This window comes from Danio rerio, chromosome 6 (assembly GCF_052040795.2).
Source record: "Danio rerio strain M-AB ecotype USA chromosome 6, GRCz13ab, whole genome shotgun sequence".
Classification (NCBI taxonomy): domain Eukaryota; kingdom Metazoa; phylum Chordata; class Actinopteri; order Cypriniformes; family Danionidae; genus Danio; species Danio rerio.
In genome coordinates, this window is record NC_141026.1 from 25,413,607 (window position 1) to 25,432,718 (window position 19,112).

Below are 19,112 nucleotides of genomic sequence, written 5' to 3' on the forward strand. Positions count from 1 at the left end.
AAAATAATAATAAATTAAACAGGGGCTATCTATATAGTAAAATTGTCTAGAGAACAAACTACTGTCATCCAGTAATGGATGTACTAATTATACAGACATGTAATAAGCTTTTTAAAATAGCGCTTTAAACTGAATACCAGTAAAATAAATATTTGTGATAATAAAGACAAAATAAATTTGTTATTAGAAATTAGTTATTACGGCAGTTCATTCCGCTGTGGCGACCCTGATAAAAACTAAGTTGAAACAAAAATTGTCGAATGAATGAATGAAATGAGTTATTATAAATATTAGGTTTAATAATGTGTTGAAAAAAATCTTCCCTCTTTTTAACAAAACCTGGAAAGGATTTCAAAAATAACTAATATGTCACAGGAGGGCTAAAAACTTCTTCTTCTTTTTTTTTTTTTTTTTTTGGATTGGCTACAGGACTGTCATCCTGGGAAAGACAAAATAAATTAGGTATTAAAACTGTGATGTTTAATAAAGTAATTTAGAAATCTAAGTTTTCTTCATTAAATGGCTTTTGGGAAATATTTGAAAAAAAGAATTGAAATTTCACAGGTTGGCTAATGATTTTGGCTTCAACCCTATAGCTCTTTAACCATATTAAGCCAAATGCCATGAGTAAACTGTACTCCTAAACTTTTCACAGTCTGATTACAGTTCACAGTTTTTTCTTGAAAGAACAAAGTTTTAGAGTGTTTTAGGCCAAAAGCATTGTCATGAAAATCAATAAAATAACTTCACTACTTTTAAAAAACCAATGAACACTCAAAATCTGAATGGGTCAAAATTCACTACCCAAACATAGGATAAACATTCTGAGATTCATACACACTTATGCCAAAATCGTTGACTATCTTTTCATAAAACATTAAGAGCTCAGAGAACTTTCTTTTAGGAGTGTGCATGATTAATTTTCATGTCTTGAATCCAATTCATGTAACTGTAGCTGCATAAATGCAAGAAAAAATGTGACAACAATAAACAGCAATGTGGTACAGAATATTACAGATTTAATCTAAACATTCCCCCCTTATATGGTTTTAGTCTTATTAGACACCCTATACAGGTTCATCCTTTTGTTAGGGATCTTTATCATTGGACACCCTGCCTGCAAGGCAGATAAATACTGTTTATACGACTACTGAGAACAACTGTGCTTGGAATTGTGATCATCCACTGACTTTGTTACTTTGTTTCTTTATATCACCAACAAGGTCATGGAATTGCTTTTCTCCAATCTCTGCTGTCGGCAGTGAAGGAATGTGAGGCACGGCATTATATTGTATTGACTTGAAGATGCTGAAGATACTGACCTGCATCTTCTGTTACTAATTAAATCTCTATTTGCTCTAGGGAGCGATTACAAAACCACTTCTATTGCCAAAATGTGTTAGCGAGCAGTGCATCCTCTCCCCTGTATTATTTATTCCGACTGAATGGTTGAACATCCTTACTGTCTTACAGTTAGGGGTTAAGATATTCATTATTGAGACTGTTCCTCGGAGGTGAGAGGAAATTTGGGACATACACATCCAGATGCTAAGTTCACGCAGTGCTGTGCTTCTCCAAACCTCCCCCGCCAGCTCTCTGGAGATCCTCAGGTGATATATTAGCTGACAGTGCAGTTCACAAAAAGTCCTCCGAAACTGGGGCTCTACGCTGCTTTATTTCAATAAAATGACTGGAATTGGATAGTTTAATTGTACCTTTAAATCTCCTAAGAATTCATAACCTAATTTATTATACAATTACTTGCAAGAAAAAAGAAACTGAAGGTACTCATTTGTCTTTTTAGTTATATGGATGAATAGTTTATTACATGGTTTCTCACAGATTATGGTGCCAAATTAATTTGTAATACTTAATAAGTGAAATAGTGAGACATAGGGCATGTGTTTGCTTTAATAAATAGCTCACAGCAATTTTAATATCAGTTTTGTTGGGCCGCTTGCTATAAAAAAAAATATTTTTTAAAAGAAATATGTGCAATACAAATCTACTGTATGCCTAAATAGAATAAGATGGCCTTCTTCACTGTTCTATGCGGTTTGTGGGTATCTCCACCTTAGAATTGCACCATCTGCACTGGTACTGACAATATATCTGCTGTTGGGACAGATTCTCACATTTGTGATGCTTCCGCTGTGCCCGATGCCAACATGGGTCACTTCACCATCAGAATAGAGCCAGAGCTTGAGTAGTTTGTCATCTCCACCTGAAAGTGAGGTTTGACATTTACCATGAAACTATAAAAAACAGCACGACTACACAGAAAAACAGAGACGTTACTGTAGATTAGCACCTCATCAACTCATACTGTGAAACTCATTTAAAAATAACTGCTGGGATCAGATTGAATTCTGCAAGTGTTAATTTAGACCTGGTGAGCAGACATTTATCCAACTGTTTTGAGAATGATGCTTTTTTTGGTGTTGTTATAAATACTTCTGTTTATGCTGTCTATTGTGCCACCTGTTGTTTCTGTTACATCCACCATATGACAGAAGATTGACTTGGGGAAAATAACTCTGTATAGGAAAAGATAATGAAAGTACCCACCTGTCACAAAATATTTCCCATCTTCAGAAATGTGCATGCCGTTTATAGATCCAGACAAGGAGCCCTCAAGTTCTCTGATTGCAGACCCATCATATACTTCCCAGTAGCCAATCTGTTCAATAAGTACAATTGCATTGCTAGATGTTACACATAAATACATAGCCCCCTCAATTATTAACCCCCCGGTTTATTTTTTTCCCCAATTTCTGTTTAACGGAGAGCATATTTTTCAACACATTTCTAAATAGTTTTGATAACTCATTTCTAATAACTAATTTATTTTATCTTTGCCATGATGACAGTAAATAATATTTTACTTGATATTTTCAAGACACTTCTATACAGCTTAAAGTGACATTCAAAGACTAAACTAGGTTAACTAGGTTAACTAGGCAGGTAATTTGGCAAGCCATTGTATATCAGTGGCTTGTTTTGTAGACTATTGAATAAAAATTGCTTAAAGGGGCTAAACATTTTTACCTTAAAACGTTTTTTTTTTTTTTTTTAATAAAATAAAAAACTGCTTTTATTTTAGCTAAAATAAAACAAATAGACTTTTTCCAGAAGAAAAAAAATATTATAAGACATACTGTGAAAATTTCCTTGCTCTGTTAAACATTATTTGGGAAATATTTAAAAAAGAAAAAAAAATCAAAGGGGGCTAATAATTCTGATTTCAACTGTACATTCATGCATCCAGACAAAAAAAAAGAGTTCATTTAATTAAGGTTTTACACTTAATTAAGGTTTGACACTTGTTCCCACCATTGATTCAAATGTTATCTTGATTTTTATATCAAAAATTAGATTTTGAACTTTCTCTTCCCTCTGAGTTTATGTCTTGCTGTTTGAAGCCATAAACTTTTGTACTTTTAAACTTTATTTACTCAGAACTGTAACATAGTATAGTATAACATAATTTTGTCAGTACAAATTCACAATTCTATGAAAAAGTGAGATCTAAACTCAGATTTAAGAGAAATAAAGTCAAAATTTTGAAAAACCATAAACTTGAAAAATAAATCAAGATGAAATCAGGGTGACACGGTGGCACAGTGCTTAGCACTGTAGCCTCACAGCATGAAGGTTGCTGGTTCGAGTCATGGCTGAGTCAGTTGGTGTTTCTGTATGGAGTTTGCATGTTCTCTCCGTGTTGGCTTGGATTTTCCTCTAGGTGCTTTGGTTTTCCTCACAGTCCAAATACATGCGCTATAGGTGAACTGAATAAATTAACTGTCCCAAGCAGTGGTGGATCTGTGGGGGCCAATGCCCTTGTGTCAATAAGCTTGGCCCCTCTAAATTTAGATGCGTATTTTTGTGTCACAAAAACGCCACAATGAAGCAGTCGGTGGCAGACTGTGGAAATATAACTGAGGCCTCTCTCGTGCACTCTCAGTGTCGCATGCACTTTTTTCACTGACTTTTGTCAGTGAAGGTGCTGCGTACATCAGTTTTCTACATTTGTCAGAAGTTAAGCCCCAAATTGACACAGGTAATAAAAAAATAAATTTTAGTCATGTTCATGATGTAAAATCAAAATGTCCACTGTTGCTTCATTCATTCATTTTTTTGTTTTCTTTTCGGCCTAGTGCCTTTATTAATCTGGGGTCGCCACAGCGGAAAAAAAAACTCTAACTGTTGATTATATTCATGTAAAAGTAATATTCAATTCATTTAGTTTTGTCTTCATTCATTTTTCTTTTCAGTAGTGACAGAGCACAAGTCTTTAAACACATTTTTTACAACACGTTTTTAAACATAATAGTTTAACTATTTTTAATAACTACTTTTTTGTCTTTCCCATGGTGACAGTCAGTGCATAATATTTATCAGTTATTTTACACAATAGTTGTAATCAGTTTAAATTATAATTTAAAGACTTAAGTAGGTTATGTTATAGGAAATGTTAAAAAGGGTGTTTTTCTACAATTCAAAGTTACTTGTCAAATAAATTAACATGGAAGATTATTTTGAGTCTGTTATTTAACTGTTTAAATTAAGTTAAGACTGCAGAGCGATGCATGAAAAAAAGGCTGAATAATTGTTAAAGTGGATTGTGATGTATCTTAACGTGTGCCTCCTAAAAATACAAGTGGCCTCTGCTCGGCCCCTCCAGTTACTCTGGTCTAGAACCCCCATAGGTCTGTAGTGTATGTGTGTGGGTTGGGCATTGTGGGGACATGTGTGGGTGTGGAAGGGCATTTACTGTGTAAAACATAAGCTGGAAGAATTTGTTCTGCTTTCGCAACCTCTAAAATAGAGAATAAGCTGAAGGAAAAAAAATTAATGAAGCTTAAATTATGAGAAATTTTTTTTTTAAACTTAGTATACATGCAAAAAGATGAAGCAGTGGGTAGCACAATCGCCTCACAGCAAGAAGGTCGCTGGTTCGAGCCTCGGCTGGGTCAGTTGGCATTTCTGTGTGAAGTTTGTATGTTGGCATGGGTTTCATCTGGGTGCTCTGCTTCCCCCAGAGTCAAAAGACATGAGGTATAGGTGAATGGAATAAGATAAATTCGGCAAGGTGTATGTGAGTGAATGCAAGACTGGGTGTTTCCCAGTGTTGGGTTGCGGCTGGAAGAGCATCCGCTGCGTAAAACAAATGCTGTATAAGTTGGCAATTCACCCCTAATTAATAAAGGGACTGATAGCACTTCTATCAAGTTTTAAAAGGTGTGAATGCTATCGAACCTGCAGACAGAGGTCTGGTACGCCTCACCGAAATGGCTATGTCCCAGCAGGCTTTCTGCCCGCACTGGGTATCCGGCATGACCCCAGCATTGTGTCCTTTCAAGTACTGTACCTACTGTGCTGTATTTGGCTGCTTTTTCTGGACAACAATAGACTCGCATTTGTGTTTGTTTGGCTACAGTCTTGACTGGAATATAATCAATTACTATAATTAGATGGCTAAAACAAAAACAAACATCCATGTTATTTGTACATACACAGAAAGTGCTTTTTAGACTTTCCTTTAGTGTCATTTTTGCTGTATTATGCTGCTAGCAAAAGATAGATTATAATATCACTACTATACTCTGAAACAATTGTTCTTTTACAGATGAAATATGAATGACAGCACTGATAATGTGATTCTTCCTTTGCTTCGACGTGATGGACGTATGGCCGACCATACGAATTCTAATAATCCATGGTCTTTAAATGGACAGTGATGCTGTGCCTAGCAGATGGACTATTTGGCACAGAGCAGAATGAGCGGATAATACAACATCCACAGGAAACTGAGAGAGCTTTCTGTCAGCATGTTGTTGTGCACACAGTATCTGTTTTTTTTTTCTTTCTTTCTATTCTCTCACCTATCAGTCTCTCACTTTCTGGCCACATTTCTCTCAAACACATGCCAGTAGATCAGTCTAGTCTTGTACCTTTCTGTCAGTGCCACTGGTGATGATCTGGTATTCCTCAGGGTGATAACACACAACACTGAACAGGGTGTTGGACAAGACCATTTGATTCCTCACAAACCTCCTGGTTGGGAAATGAGAACAAGGTAGACAGATGTTATTGAAAGTTCAATCAAAGCAAAACAGCAGTGTTAGTTTTCATGTCTTGAGGGGTAAGAGCTTATCCTTGTCAAACTTACACCAAGTCCCAGATGATGCAGGCTCCATCAGAGCTGGCCGTCACACACTCCTTGTCATTGCTCTTGATCTTAATGCAGTTCACTGTGGCTTTGTGTTCTTTCATAGTCTCAATGAGTCGATATGAGTCTTGGAATATCTCCCAAACTCTCACCTTTATTACAGAGAGATGTCAAAGCTATACATTAATTCTGCATTTCAAGAGTTCACACTTAGCTGATGTTGATTATAAAGCTTGTTTGGCACGCTGTCCTGGGAGAGAGCCCTGAGCTCATAAGATCCTCGAGCCCGGGGCTCCCTCCCGTTTGCAAGGCGAGAGGGGAGTTTGAGCTCAGGTAGATCTCGAGAACTCCTCTGCTGTAGCAGCTAATGAACAGATAGGGATTGCTCTTATGAGATAATTACTCACAAGGAGCATTTCTATGGTGCTGATTTGGATTAGTCAATTAACTTAAGTTGCATGTATGTGGACGGTGGAGGAAACCGGGGAACCTGGGGAAAACCCACGTGAGGACAGAGAGAACATGTAAACTCCGCACAGAAACGTTGCCTGGCATGATAAGGACTAGAACCAGTGACATTCTTGTTTTGAGGCAACAGTGCTTATCGCTGGGCCACCATGCCACCCATCCAGGAAAGAAGGAGGAGTAGTGGTGGAAGGGGGATTCTTCAAAACGAAGATGGCTGTTATATGGAACTTAGGGTATTTATAGTGGCTTAGCAATCGTCTGATTGGTGAATCATAATTTGAATAATGCGGAACTGGCTGCAAGTAATCATAAGCACTTGATCCTCTCGAAATTAGTTTATAAAAAAAACTTCACTTACTGTAAGTATGTTTTGGAAAATAATAAAAACTTATTAAATCTTATAATATCTTTATTAACTCTGTAAGACCCACTGTTGTAAAATTACGTTTGCTTTATCTGTACGTAAATGAGTCTGAACACAATTCTCTTTTACGTTGCGTCTCCACTGCCATGTTGCAAGCACAGCATAGCAAGCATTTTCAGTTCATTCTCATGAAAGTTGAGCCAAATACACAAGAAGTGTCACTCGTTTAAATTTTAATGGGGAAGAGGGTAACAGTCAATATGGTGAATGAAACCCTCCCTACTAGAAAAGGAGCCAATCATTTATCGTAATAGACTCTAGGGGGGAGGAGCTCGTACCAGACATGTTTTTTTTTTATGACAGATTTTTGGGGTCAACAAACACACTGGATTCTCAGCTTCACATACATAGGAAATTTGTACACACGAAGCTTGAAATCTGCACTTTTAAATGAACCCACCACATTAGAAAACAAAAGTGTTTTGGTTTTGTAATCTTTATGAAATTAATGCAAGGTACAGTTTGTCCTGTCAAACGCACATCACATGACAGCAACTACTCAAACGTCCACAACCTTGTAAACAAAGAGTTGCTTTCATTTCTAAAGGAGATTCCCCATCAAGACCAAGTGGTGAGTTACTTTAGAAGACCAGCGAGATCTGACGAAGCATTATTCGGAGGATGAAAATGGTAGATTTTGGTAGATTCGAACGTTTAAAAAACCAAACGTTTGAGACGATTGTTATTTAATTTTTTTTACATTATTTTTAAGGGGTTTTCGCCTTTTATTGACAGGACAGTAGAGATTTACAGACTGTGTGGGGAGCAGAGATAGGGGAATGATCAGCAAAGGAACTCGTGTCGAGAAACAAACTCAGGTTGCTGCGAGCACCTCGATGCCATGTGTCGGGCACTAAACACAAGGCTATTGGTGCCGATTTGTTATTACATTTTATTGGTGATTCCAAATATGTAATGTGATCGCAAGTTTGGCAAACAGTTTTGGAGAATTTGATGCATCCCCATTCAGACATAATGCCAAAGCATACTGTCTAAGAAAAAAATTGAGTGAAATTACTGGCCTCAAAGGGACTTTGGTTGAGTTTAAATGCAGTGCATTATGGGATTGAAAGCGGCCCAAAGAAATCACTGAGAGCAGCTGAGTGTCAGAACGGTTTGGCATTTTTTTACTTATTCAAATGTAAAGCCAAAATCAGTTGGCAACTAATTGTGGAAAAAAGCCAAGGCAAGATGTTGACATATGTTTACAAAGGTTTGCTGAACAGGATTACTGTGTTGAAATCACTTACATATAGGCTACTATGAAAATGTATTCCTTCACACTTTCAGTTTACACAAACATCTTAAACCACAACAGCAAGCATTTTTTTTTTAAGATGTCTAATTGATGTCTAATAAATGTCTAAACACAGTAGTCTTGGCTAAAACAAGAATTACTGTCAGTGAAAATCTAATAGACGTCTAAGAATGGCCCAAAACTAGACTAGTCATCAAATAAACAAAAATGAATGACTACACATATAAAGTCTGTCTAATCTGTCTATTTGATGACTAGTCTAGTTTTGTGCTATTCTGATATGTCTATAAGATTTTCACTGATAGCCAAAGCTTAGCCTTGTTTTTGCCAAGCTGTCTACGTTTAGATGTCTATTAGACGTCTATTAAACATGAAATTGTTTGCAGGGATATAAGTCTGCATCAAACATTTCTTGCATGTGTGATTAATTATATCTTTCACCTGGTTAAAACTGTGTGCTCAGATCCTATTGTTCAATCTTGCAATGCTATTAGATGCTAGAATTTGTAGGCATAATAACTATGAACTCACACAACTTGACAACGTTCCTTGAAGCATGGCATCTTGTTTTATTACAAAAAATAAATCAAGAGTTAAGAAAGTAAAACGCCTAAAATATATTTTTTCTTTGATTAGTGATATATCTAGAAAGCGCAGATATTTGAGTACTGTTGAATGAATATTGAGCTTGTTGTGTCAATGTTGTTATTTTAAAATATTGGGGCAAGGGGTAGCAAGATTTACCAATGCACTTGTACATTGCAGGCAGAAATTTTTCATCTACTTCTAATCTCATCAAAGTGGAACAAATAACTACTTAAAAATGCTGTTTAACCATTCACAGAATCCTTTTTTTTATACAATATTGAGTTTTACACAAAAATGTATGATTGCAAATTCATAAGTATAATTGTGAAACATTATTTCTTTGATAAATGGAAACTAAATCATATTTTAATCTAATGGTCTCTGTTCACTTGTAAAATAAACCGAGCTGGTCCTGTTTTTCAACTTTGCTTGTTTGCCCAAATATCTGTCTGCAGCATTGAGAAACAGGTGATAATGGTTAGTAATGTTGAACCATTGACACTATTAGCTTATAATTAGAGAACACAACAATCTAATCGGACAGTATTGTGTGAATTGTGGAATGTGTGGTCTTTAAAACATGTCAGTATGATTGGGACTGAATCATAGAATAAATTGATATCAGAAATAATGACTGTATTTTCTTTTTACTTTTTTTGTGTATGTGTTTTTGCCTCACTGCAAAAAATGCTTTACTTACTTAGATTTCTTGTCTTGTTTCTAGTCCAAATGTCTACAAATTCTTAAATCAAGAACCATTCTCTAGACAAGCAAAAGATATTGTCTTGTTTTAAGAAATAATATGCCAAAATGAAGTGAGTTTTTCCTTAAATCAAGTAAAATAATCTGCCAATGGGGTAAGCAAAATAATCTTGTTTTTCGATTTGTGATAAGAATATTTTGCTTACCCCATTGGCAGATTATTTAGCTTGATTTAACGAAAATTACTTTATTTTGGCATATTATTTCTTAAAACAATACAATATGCATTGCTTGTCTAGAAAATACTTCTTGATTTAAGAACTTTTAGATATTTGGACTAGAAACAAGATAAAAAATCTAAGAAAGAAAAGCATTTTTTGCTGTGTATTAGGAAAGGATGGTATGTTTACTGCAAGCAAAGAGAGAGAAGGAGGGTGGGAATGGGAAAGGTCCTCAACTCTGGAAGCCTGAAATGCAATGGTGCTCAGTGACTGTCTTTGACGTTGGTTAAAATATCATGTTTTCATAGGGTTAATTTAAAATAGGCAGCCTAAACAAATCATAATTTTACCTGGTGCAGGTCTATGAGAAAAACAATAAGACTATTTATATAAAATGTCACAATGAAAAGGCCTACATGAATATGCTACAAATCTGTCTGACACATTCCCCATTTAATGAGTCAAGGAAAAAAAAAAGCTGTTTTACTTTATATGTTTGTTGTTATCGTAATATACAAACAAATCATACAAAATAACTTGACATTGCCTGATCACAAACAAAAAAAAAGCTAAAAACTTTTAGCAAAATTTAGCAAACTTCTAGCATTCCTAACTTCAGACTGATGTCGTTTTCACACCAGTAAAATTCAGTAGTGAAAGAAAACTATTCAAAAGCACTCTGTGTCTTGTCAACATCACCCTGCAACAAAGAAGCATTTAATTCCCCACATTAACTAGATGGAAACCTTAAACTAGAGCTTTTTATGCAATCATAGCAATGGGCATTTACTTTCAAGTCATCATTGTGGAGTGCCCAAAAAATAAAGTTGTTTTGGAAAGTAAAAACCACACAAACTTCAGGAGTTAACCTCAGACAACATAATAATTTATTTAAAAATTCACTACCCCTTTAAATGTTTATGTAAAATGTAAATATTGTTCAATATCGAATGGTAAACTACAGATTTGACAATTTAACTCAAAATGTGCATGAAGTTTTTTTTTTTTTTCCTGAAATGGCAAAGCTGAATTTTCAAATTTTTACCTCTTTGCCTTCAAATACAAATTTAGGCACAGATCAGTATTTTATAACTGTTTATTTGTTATTATATTTAAGTGAAATAATGTACCTGTCCTTCTCCTCCTCCACTGACGATCCTCTTGCAGTCATTGGTCGCAGCTATAGTAGTTACAGCCATACTGTGGGCATTATGAATAATTAGCTTTAGCTTCCCACTCTCTGGGGTAAACACACGAATCTTCCCATCATTCCAAGCTGACAAAAAGGAAGCAAATAAAGAAAAAGGCCAATGAAACGATCAACAAACATGCATGTGCATTTTTTAATATTAAATATATATTATCTTAATGACTCTATGCCTATTAATTTTAATGATATATTTTTGTGCATTCGTTCTCAACTTTCTGACAACCTTTTGAAGTCCCCGTATTGGCTATAACCATATTCAAAGGCAACATAAACTGACCAGTTCTTTGCTGTTTAGCTGATACAGATTTTTAAAAACATAAACTAAAATATTTTAGAGCTTTGCCTGAATAGAAAAATATACTGTATATTAATTTATTACATTAAAATGGCAATTGGTGTCAGAACTGTTAATTTACATTTCTGAGTTTAGATATCACACTTTCAAAAATCAGGTTACTTTTAATATTTAAATGTTCTGAGAAAATAAATATACAAATAATTTTTTCATTATTTGGTAATTTTTTTTGTTTTGTTTCATTTATTTGTTTTTAATGGCAGTTAATGCATGTTTTAAGATCTGAATAATCTAATTATTTCAAAATAGATAATAACAAAGTAGTCTAAAAAATGTAAACTAAATAAATAAATAATTATACAGTATTTAAAATCAATAATTTATTTATGCTAAACGTTTGAATACTTCAATGCCAATTAGTGTCATGTTGTGTTTGTGTCTATAGTTAATGTACCTATAACACTTCAAAGTAAAATACATTAGGATCATCCTGTTTAAAACTGACCACTAAAGATGCTCCTTCCATCTCGCATGAAGCCAAGAGCATGGCATGTTATGTTAGGCACCGTAATACGCAGAAGCTCCTTGGACGACTCAGAATGCCACACTCGTATATCGTTGTGTGAACAGGTGGCAAAGAGCTCTGATGTCCCACTGTTGAGAATAACATAGCATTAGGAGATTTGCACAACTGTGAGCATGGACGGTCAGTGCAATCTGTGGTTTGTGGCTTATGTCTCCCTCTAGTGGCTAAAGGAAGATGCTCATTAAGCACTGAAGTTGCATTACTTACAAAGGAAAGGCCACATCCTTTACTGCACTGTTGTGGTTTGTAGCAGTGAGCTCTGGTTTGAAGTCAGTGTAGCTTAAACTGTACATCTGTGCTGCTTCTGTGCCAACATAGAACTGGTGTCCGTCTCCACGCAAGGTCACTGATGTCACCCCTCCTTCCAACTGAACACTCCTGTCACAAATAATTAGTTAACCATAAATAGTGGGTAACAAGAAATAGAAAAGTGAAAGGAAAACAAAGAGAAACACATTTTAAAAAAGGAAACGAGGTTTGTTACATACTTAATGGTTTTGAAATTGGCTCCTGAGCACAAAGTCAACATCCCGTCTCCTGATCCAACTAAAATGTCACCAGTCTTCAAGACTTTTAGAGTGTTGACTCCCTGCAATAAGAAAAAAGTAAACTGTGAAATTACATTTTACCTAAAAACCTTAAAATAAACATTTCTTTGCATTTCTTTCTTTGCATTAAATGCTCCAGATCTTTTTTTGTATGTTTGCATATGTGATAAATAAGGCAACTTCAAGCTAAAATATTAGTTGACTGCTCTGTTAAAACCAGTGGTGGACAAACTATCAAAAAAAAATAGTCCAGAATAGTAATATATATATATATATATATATATATATATATATATATATATATATATATATATATATATATATATATATAAATATATATATATATATATATATATATATATATATATATATATATATATATATATATATTTTTTTTTTTTTTTTTTTTTTAAGTACAAAAGTACTTTTCTTTTTTGTTTTAAAACTAAATAGTACTGATGGAATAATATGTTTTTTGTCATATGCTGATAACTTTAGAAGATCATTTATAAAAAGTGTAATTCATAAGAAAAAAATTACAAAATATACCGTCTAGTTGTCATAATTTTGCAAGGCGCTCTGTCACCCAATCAAAACGTTTCCTGTTACCAGCCTTTAAATAAGCTACACCTGCACTTAATCAGCTCTTCAGTTAAGAACGCTAGTTAAAAGAACACTTCTTGGAGCACATTTGGTCTCTCCTTTTTGTCTGGTGTTGCTATTACAAGTTGAACTACTTACCTGTGCTGTGCTCTTAGCTGTATTCACAAAGGTGTGCTAAAATCAAATCAATTTTTTTTGACCAGTTAAAAAAAGCAGATGTTTATTTCATTTTATTTTTTTAATCTACAACGAAATGGCATCATTTGTTATTATCTCCCATGTTGGGACTCAACATCAAAGTATGTAGTCATCAATCATAATTTCAGTCAGTTAAAACATCACCATGATAATACAAGTTTATTTAAATTAAGTTGTATGAAGCATAATTGCTGCAGCTTAATTAGTTGTCAGTTTGGTTCCGAAAGTATACTGCTGCTGTGTAAGTCACAGCAGGCTGTCATGCACTGTTTGGCTGCATCCAAAATGGACTACTATTCAGTAGGTACTATATTTGAATTTAATACACAACTTATGTTAAGAATGAAAGGAGCTCAGAAGTTATTACATCTGACATTTGTCATGATCACCTGTCAGTTGCCGTGCTTCACTTTCATTAATGAATTATCTCGCAGTGCATTATGGTATAGCGTAGAGTCCATCGAATGCACACTTCAGAAATTAGCTGGAAATAGTATGTCATCCGGGTACTCCACGCATACTGTTTTTCGAATTCTATGAACAGAACTATTCTGCTCACATACTTATGTTCCACAAGCTCAGCATGCAATACACTCGCCTCAAGCTACTGTCACACTAGAGTTTGTGTGTGCGAAATTCTGTCGTACGGCGCTGCGAAAAGGGTGAGATTAAACAAGCTTATTAGACATTTAAAAAAGCGAACGATTGTTCCATGTTTTAAATTTCTGTCCAGAGAGGTCATATTTTGATCCTCGATTGGTCTCACGCAGTCAAGTGATGGGATTTTGCAGGTCAGAGTTCACCAAGCTTGAACTTTGCACCGCAACAACCTGCAAAGTTTAACGCATGACCCTGCGTTTCTGGTCTGACGCATTTGTGTGCGTATGAATGGAAGTCTATGGGAGGAAAAGCCCAGTGTGACTGCAGCTTCACTCATCTTTAAGCAATGGACACTCTACACCCAATAACAACACCCTCTTAAAAATATTGCTTCTGTTTGACCAACATGGCAAGACATGGTGATGTTTCATCCAGGAATGGACTGTCATGGCTTAAAGCCATAGCTAAAACACTGTAAATGGTTGTTTTCAGAATTTTTTGCACAGAATAACCTACTGGACTAGTTTCAGTCACCGAAGCCCTGAGGAAAGCAGGTTACAAATGATCAATTCTGCTTTCAATGGACCTATATGTTTGCATTTGATACTGTGAATCATCAGTTTTTCTTATGCACCCTTTCCTCAATGGGCATCACTACCCCATTCTGAGTCTTGCCTGTAGAGGTGAGCTGTCCAAAGCATATCAGCTCACAGGAGTACATCAGAGATCTGTTCTTGGTCCTTTTCTATGTTCAATCTACATCATTATCCAATCACAAGGTTTCTCTTATCATTCGTCTTGTACTGCGTGAGAATATTTAGCTGGGATAATCTAATCTTATCCACTTAATACAGCAAAGAAATCTGGGGTTATCTGGGTTGACTGGTTGTCCTTCAAAGAACACATTACAAACAGCATGATCTCAAAGGTCTGCACTTTACAACATCAGAAACATCACAACCTTTCATGCTGCACAGCATCTAGCCCAGGTGTGGGCAAACTTGATCCTGGAGGGCCAGTGCCCTGCATAGTTTAGCTCAAACCCTATTCAAACAGACCTCCATATAGAGTTCAAGTGATCTTGAAGACATTGATTGGTTTTGTTCAGGTAAAACTCTGCAGGGACACCGGCCCTCGAGGATCAAGTTTGCCCATCCCTGATCTAGCCCAATCTCTTGTACTTTCTAGGCTGGTCTACTGTAATGCTCTTCTGGCTGGACTATCATCTTGCACAATTAATCATCTACAGTCACTTTGGCCAAAAGCTTGTAAGTGTTCTAAATGTAAATGTTCTAATTGTAGATCAGTTCTCCAGTTCTTGCTGTTTACTTCCTTAAAGGGAACTGAAACTGCTGAACTCTTGTTCATCCCAGTCCTCAGATACTATGGAATGCCAGAATAAATTGTATCCAACAGGTATGGAAAGCCTTTCTCATAGTTACCATTCATAACAAATATTCAATCCTTGAATCCTCCGTTCCTGGGTGATGGGACTGCATTGCCAAATACATCTTAAACTCATGTGGTGGTCAACTACAACCAAAAGAATTATTATGGTTTCCTAGAGAAAACATCTCAAGTCCAGAACTCCTCATCGAATTACATGCAACTTAACCAGTAGCCCATACAGTACCATACATAAATGCAAGAGTACAGTAAAATATTATAATATTTTGCCTAAAATTCTTTTTAGATTAATAAAGTAAAAAATATTTTGTCCACCACTGGAGAAAAAATAAAAATCACCTTGCTGAATTTTTGTTTAACGGGGCCACAGCTGTTGAGCAACCTTGTCTTCAGGTTCACTTTCAGAATATCTCCACTTGTAGTTCCACAGTAGAAATAATTATCATCATTTGGAATCTGCAAAGAACAAACCCCTCATTTAATGATAAAATCTTATATACTCGTTTTAGCCATTAAATCTTCCTCACAGGCATCTATGGTATGGTATGAAGTGAGAGACCCACAACACGACCAAATTTAGTAATGGTTTTCATTCACCTCAAGACATTTGACAATTCTCTTGAGCTGTCCTGTCTGACATTCTGTGGGCCGGATCTTTCTGTTAAGCAAATCTAGCTCCCACACACGCAGAGTTCCACTTGAAAGAAATGTCATAAAATTATGTAGAATTAATGTTTGCAGAAGGTAAAAAGCTAATCATTTAACATAAACTACATGTATAGTATACATTAACCAACTGATTTCTGAATCTAGAATTTAGAAGTCTTAACTAATATTGTTTGAGCACTAAATCCACATATTTTAAATAATTACAATGGCAGTGAAAACAAAGTTGGTGGCCTAAAGACTCAGCTTTGACATAATCACAGAAATAAAATATACTTACATTTTTCTTTAAAATGTCTATATTTATATGTATACATGGTAAATAAATATGCTCAACTTACCTTCCAGCAGAGACAAAGATTTCATCACTCAAGTTGGTGTACTCTAAGGCGAGGCAGTGACCAGCGCTCTGTGCTGAAGCAGGACTGCCACATATAGCCTCCTTACTTTCGATGTTCCACACTACTATACTAAAACCATAATGCAAATTAACAGGCTAAACATGACTTGACAAATAAAATAAAAAATGTAGAAATCATACATATAGTGATAATTCACATAAGTAGAAAGAATATCTGAAAAATATCTGAAATATAAATTCAAGATCAGTAGTAGTGTCAGTTTTACCTGGCATCATCCTGTCCACCCAGTGATACCAAATATTTATCATTTGGGGAGAAGCTGAGATCTTCAACTTTAGCTTTATGAAGCAAAAGACGAGCATAAATCTCCTTCTTCTCATAGTCCCAGATAATAACATCAGCCTAAAGTGAGAAATACATAACATATTTTACTTCAATAAAGTTATAAGAATAAGAATAAACGAGATCACAAAAATAAAATAAAAATGAAAGTTGCCATCATTTCCTTAAGTGGTTCCAATCTTTGTGGGTTTCTTCTGTTGAACATTTTGTAGAATGTTAGAAAAACTGGCAGCCATTCAATTCAACATAAGGGAAACGAGCATGGGGGTCTATAAAAATACTTTAAATTATTTTCTTGTGTGTTCAATAGACGAAGGAAACAAACATTTTTAGAACAAGTGGAGAGTGATGGCAGTTTATTTTTGTATATGACGTTTTTAAGAAAGCACTTTTTGGGTGCACTTTCTTCCAGTAAAACTAAGCATAATACCATTGATGTCATTACCATTTAGACTTAAATATTTTTTGCAAATGCTTACCTTAAAGCCCATGAAAGTAACCTGTCCAGATGCAATATAGCGTCCACTTTTAGACACAGAAATGCAAGAGACATTGTTTGTGTGGCCATGGAGGAAAGTTTGTTTTCCACTTCTCAGACTCTTAATAATTACAGTGCAGCCAAGAGGATAAATGAGATGTTCTTTGTCTGGATGTACTTTAAGTCCAGAAAACACGTGTCCTGTATAAACAAATACAGATGCCTCGGTAAAGCATAACGTTACTTGTATAACCAACAGACGGTGAGTAGAAGTTATATTTCAAATTTGCAAATAATAAATAGCTTTTACAATTCACCTACCATTAAAACCTATCACAGCCTCTAATCCTAGTTGAGGGACTTCTTGTGTGTCTTCTGCCATCGTGATACTTTCAGCTTCAGACTATGAATCGAAAACAATTCTGGCTTTGCGAGCCAAACAAATGTATCTAGGCAGCAGTCGCACGCTGTGTTTATGCTCGTTGCTTAGCTACAGAGCAGGCGGTTCATTTCACTGAATCGATTCATTTGAACAGCTTTATTTTGTTTAGACCTTATGGTTCAGACGTCATGCAAGGCTACATTTTTAATAAGTAAGCAAATTATTTTTTTTTGATTCTGCTTAAAATCATTGGTTGTAGAAATGCTGTACACACGCTTTGTGTATTTAATTTTTTTGTTTGTTTGTTGTTTTTTGTTTCTTACCATTGTTATATTAGCTTTTTTATGTTTCATCTTTTATATTGTGTGTGTTTGTTCTTGATGGTTTATGCAATAAAATAATAATAATAATAATAATAATAATAATAATAATAATAATAATAATAATAATAATAATAATAATAATAATAATAATAAATAAATAATAATAATAAAAAAATAATAATAAAAAGAATAATAATAATAATAATAGGTAGGTTAAGCAACTTTGTTGTCTTTTTATTTGTCAGAATAAAGACCAATGAAATTACATACTGGAGATAATGTTATATAAATCCTATTGTTATGCAATGTTTTATTTTATTTTATTATTAAAATTAAGTATGGTCTTACTGGAAATAAAAGCAAAAAGTATGATTATTGTGACAAACCATGGTAAAATGTGTTTAATCATGATTGTAGATATTATTTAAAAATTTATTATTATTTCTTACTAGAATTGAATAATCCTTTTTTTAATCAATGCTGGCTAAGAATCTATTGAGCTAAGAAAGAAAGCTCTCTTATGATCCTTTCTGATTTGCATGGATGAATTATTATTATTATTATTATTATTATTATTATTATTATTATTATTAGTAGTAGTAGTAGTAGTAGTAGTAGTAGTAGTAGTATAACCTTCATTTTACTACGAAAGAAGAACATTGTGATTAAAAATCTATTTTTTGAGAGTGTCCTGGCTAAGATTAATAGTACACAACTGTTTCCTTTGTCTTTTGATTATTATTTTTGATGTGGTGTTTATTCTCTCTACCTTATGGTGTAATGATTTTGCTCTTGGTCTGACAGCAAATGATCTTCTAAAATCATCCAGTCCTACATCTTCTGTCACATGCATAGAAAGGCCTTATTTAACTTCTATCCGTGTCAGGCTTTCTTATGAGAGATCGAGAGCATGCCACACTCTGTCTCCTTTACACACTGTATTTTACCGTCACCCTGCACATTATCAACATATTTGTGGAGCCAAAAAGGAACATTAATCAAGGCCACCAGTTCACATTACAGAGACTTAAACAAAAATTATCTTCACAGATGTGTTTTTTCTTTGTGATGGCCTGAGAGACTTGTTGATGACCAAGTGCCTGAAGTACTACAATAAACAGTGGATAGTTTTAGATATCTGTATCTGTAGATATCTGATGTGAAATAACAAGGTAAAAGGTTTATATAAAATGTGTTTTTTTTTTTTTTTTTGGAAAAAAACCATACAATGTATCAATGTTGACAGAATAATATATATATCCAAAAAAAAAAAAAAACG

The 19,112-nt window shown here is 34.6% G+C and overlaps 1 protein-coding gene and 2 long non-coding RNA genes across 4 annotated transcripts in view; 1 reads left to right on the top strand and 2 right to left on the bottom strand.

Moving 5' to 3' along the window:
* Positions 1 to 19,112, bottom strand: part of LOC147843513 (uncharacterized) — a 721,012-nt gene that overhangs the window by 213,884 nt on the left and 488,016 nt on the right. The window lies entirely within an intron of this gene.
* cfap52 (cilia and flagella associated protein 52) lies at positions 1,792 to 17,552 on the bottom strand. 2 transcript variants are annotated; one of them, NM_001020639.1, is given in 14 exon segments: positions 1,792 to 2,224; positions 2,569 to 2,680; positions 5,955 to 6,057; positions 6,173 to 6,324; positions 10,964 to 11,109; positions 11,844 to 11,992; positions 12,132 to 12,302; positions 12,413 to 12,513; positions 15,620 to 15,736; positions 15,878 to 15,977; positions 16,288 to 16,416; positions 16,574 to 16,710; positions 17,130 to 17,329; positions 17,450 to 17,546. In NM_001020639.1, coding segments are annotated over 14 exon segments (1,854 nt in total). In that variant the 5' UTR covers positions 17,511 to 17,546; the 3' UTR covers positions 1,792 to 2,048.
* LOC147843515 (uncharacterized) lies at positions 13,139 to 15,289 on the top strand. The gene is made up of 3 exons (XR_015493666.1): positions 13,139 to 13,244; positions 15,062 to 15,141; positions 15,213 to 15,289. It is a non-coding gene; the product is annotated as an uncharacterized LOC147843515 (long non-coding RNA).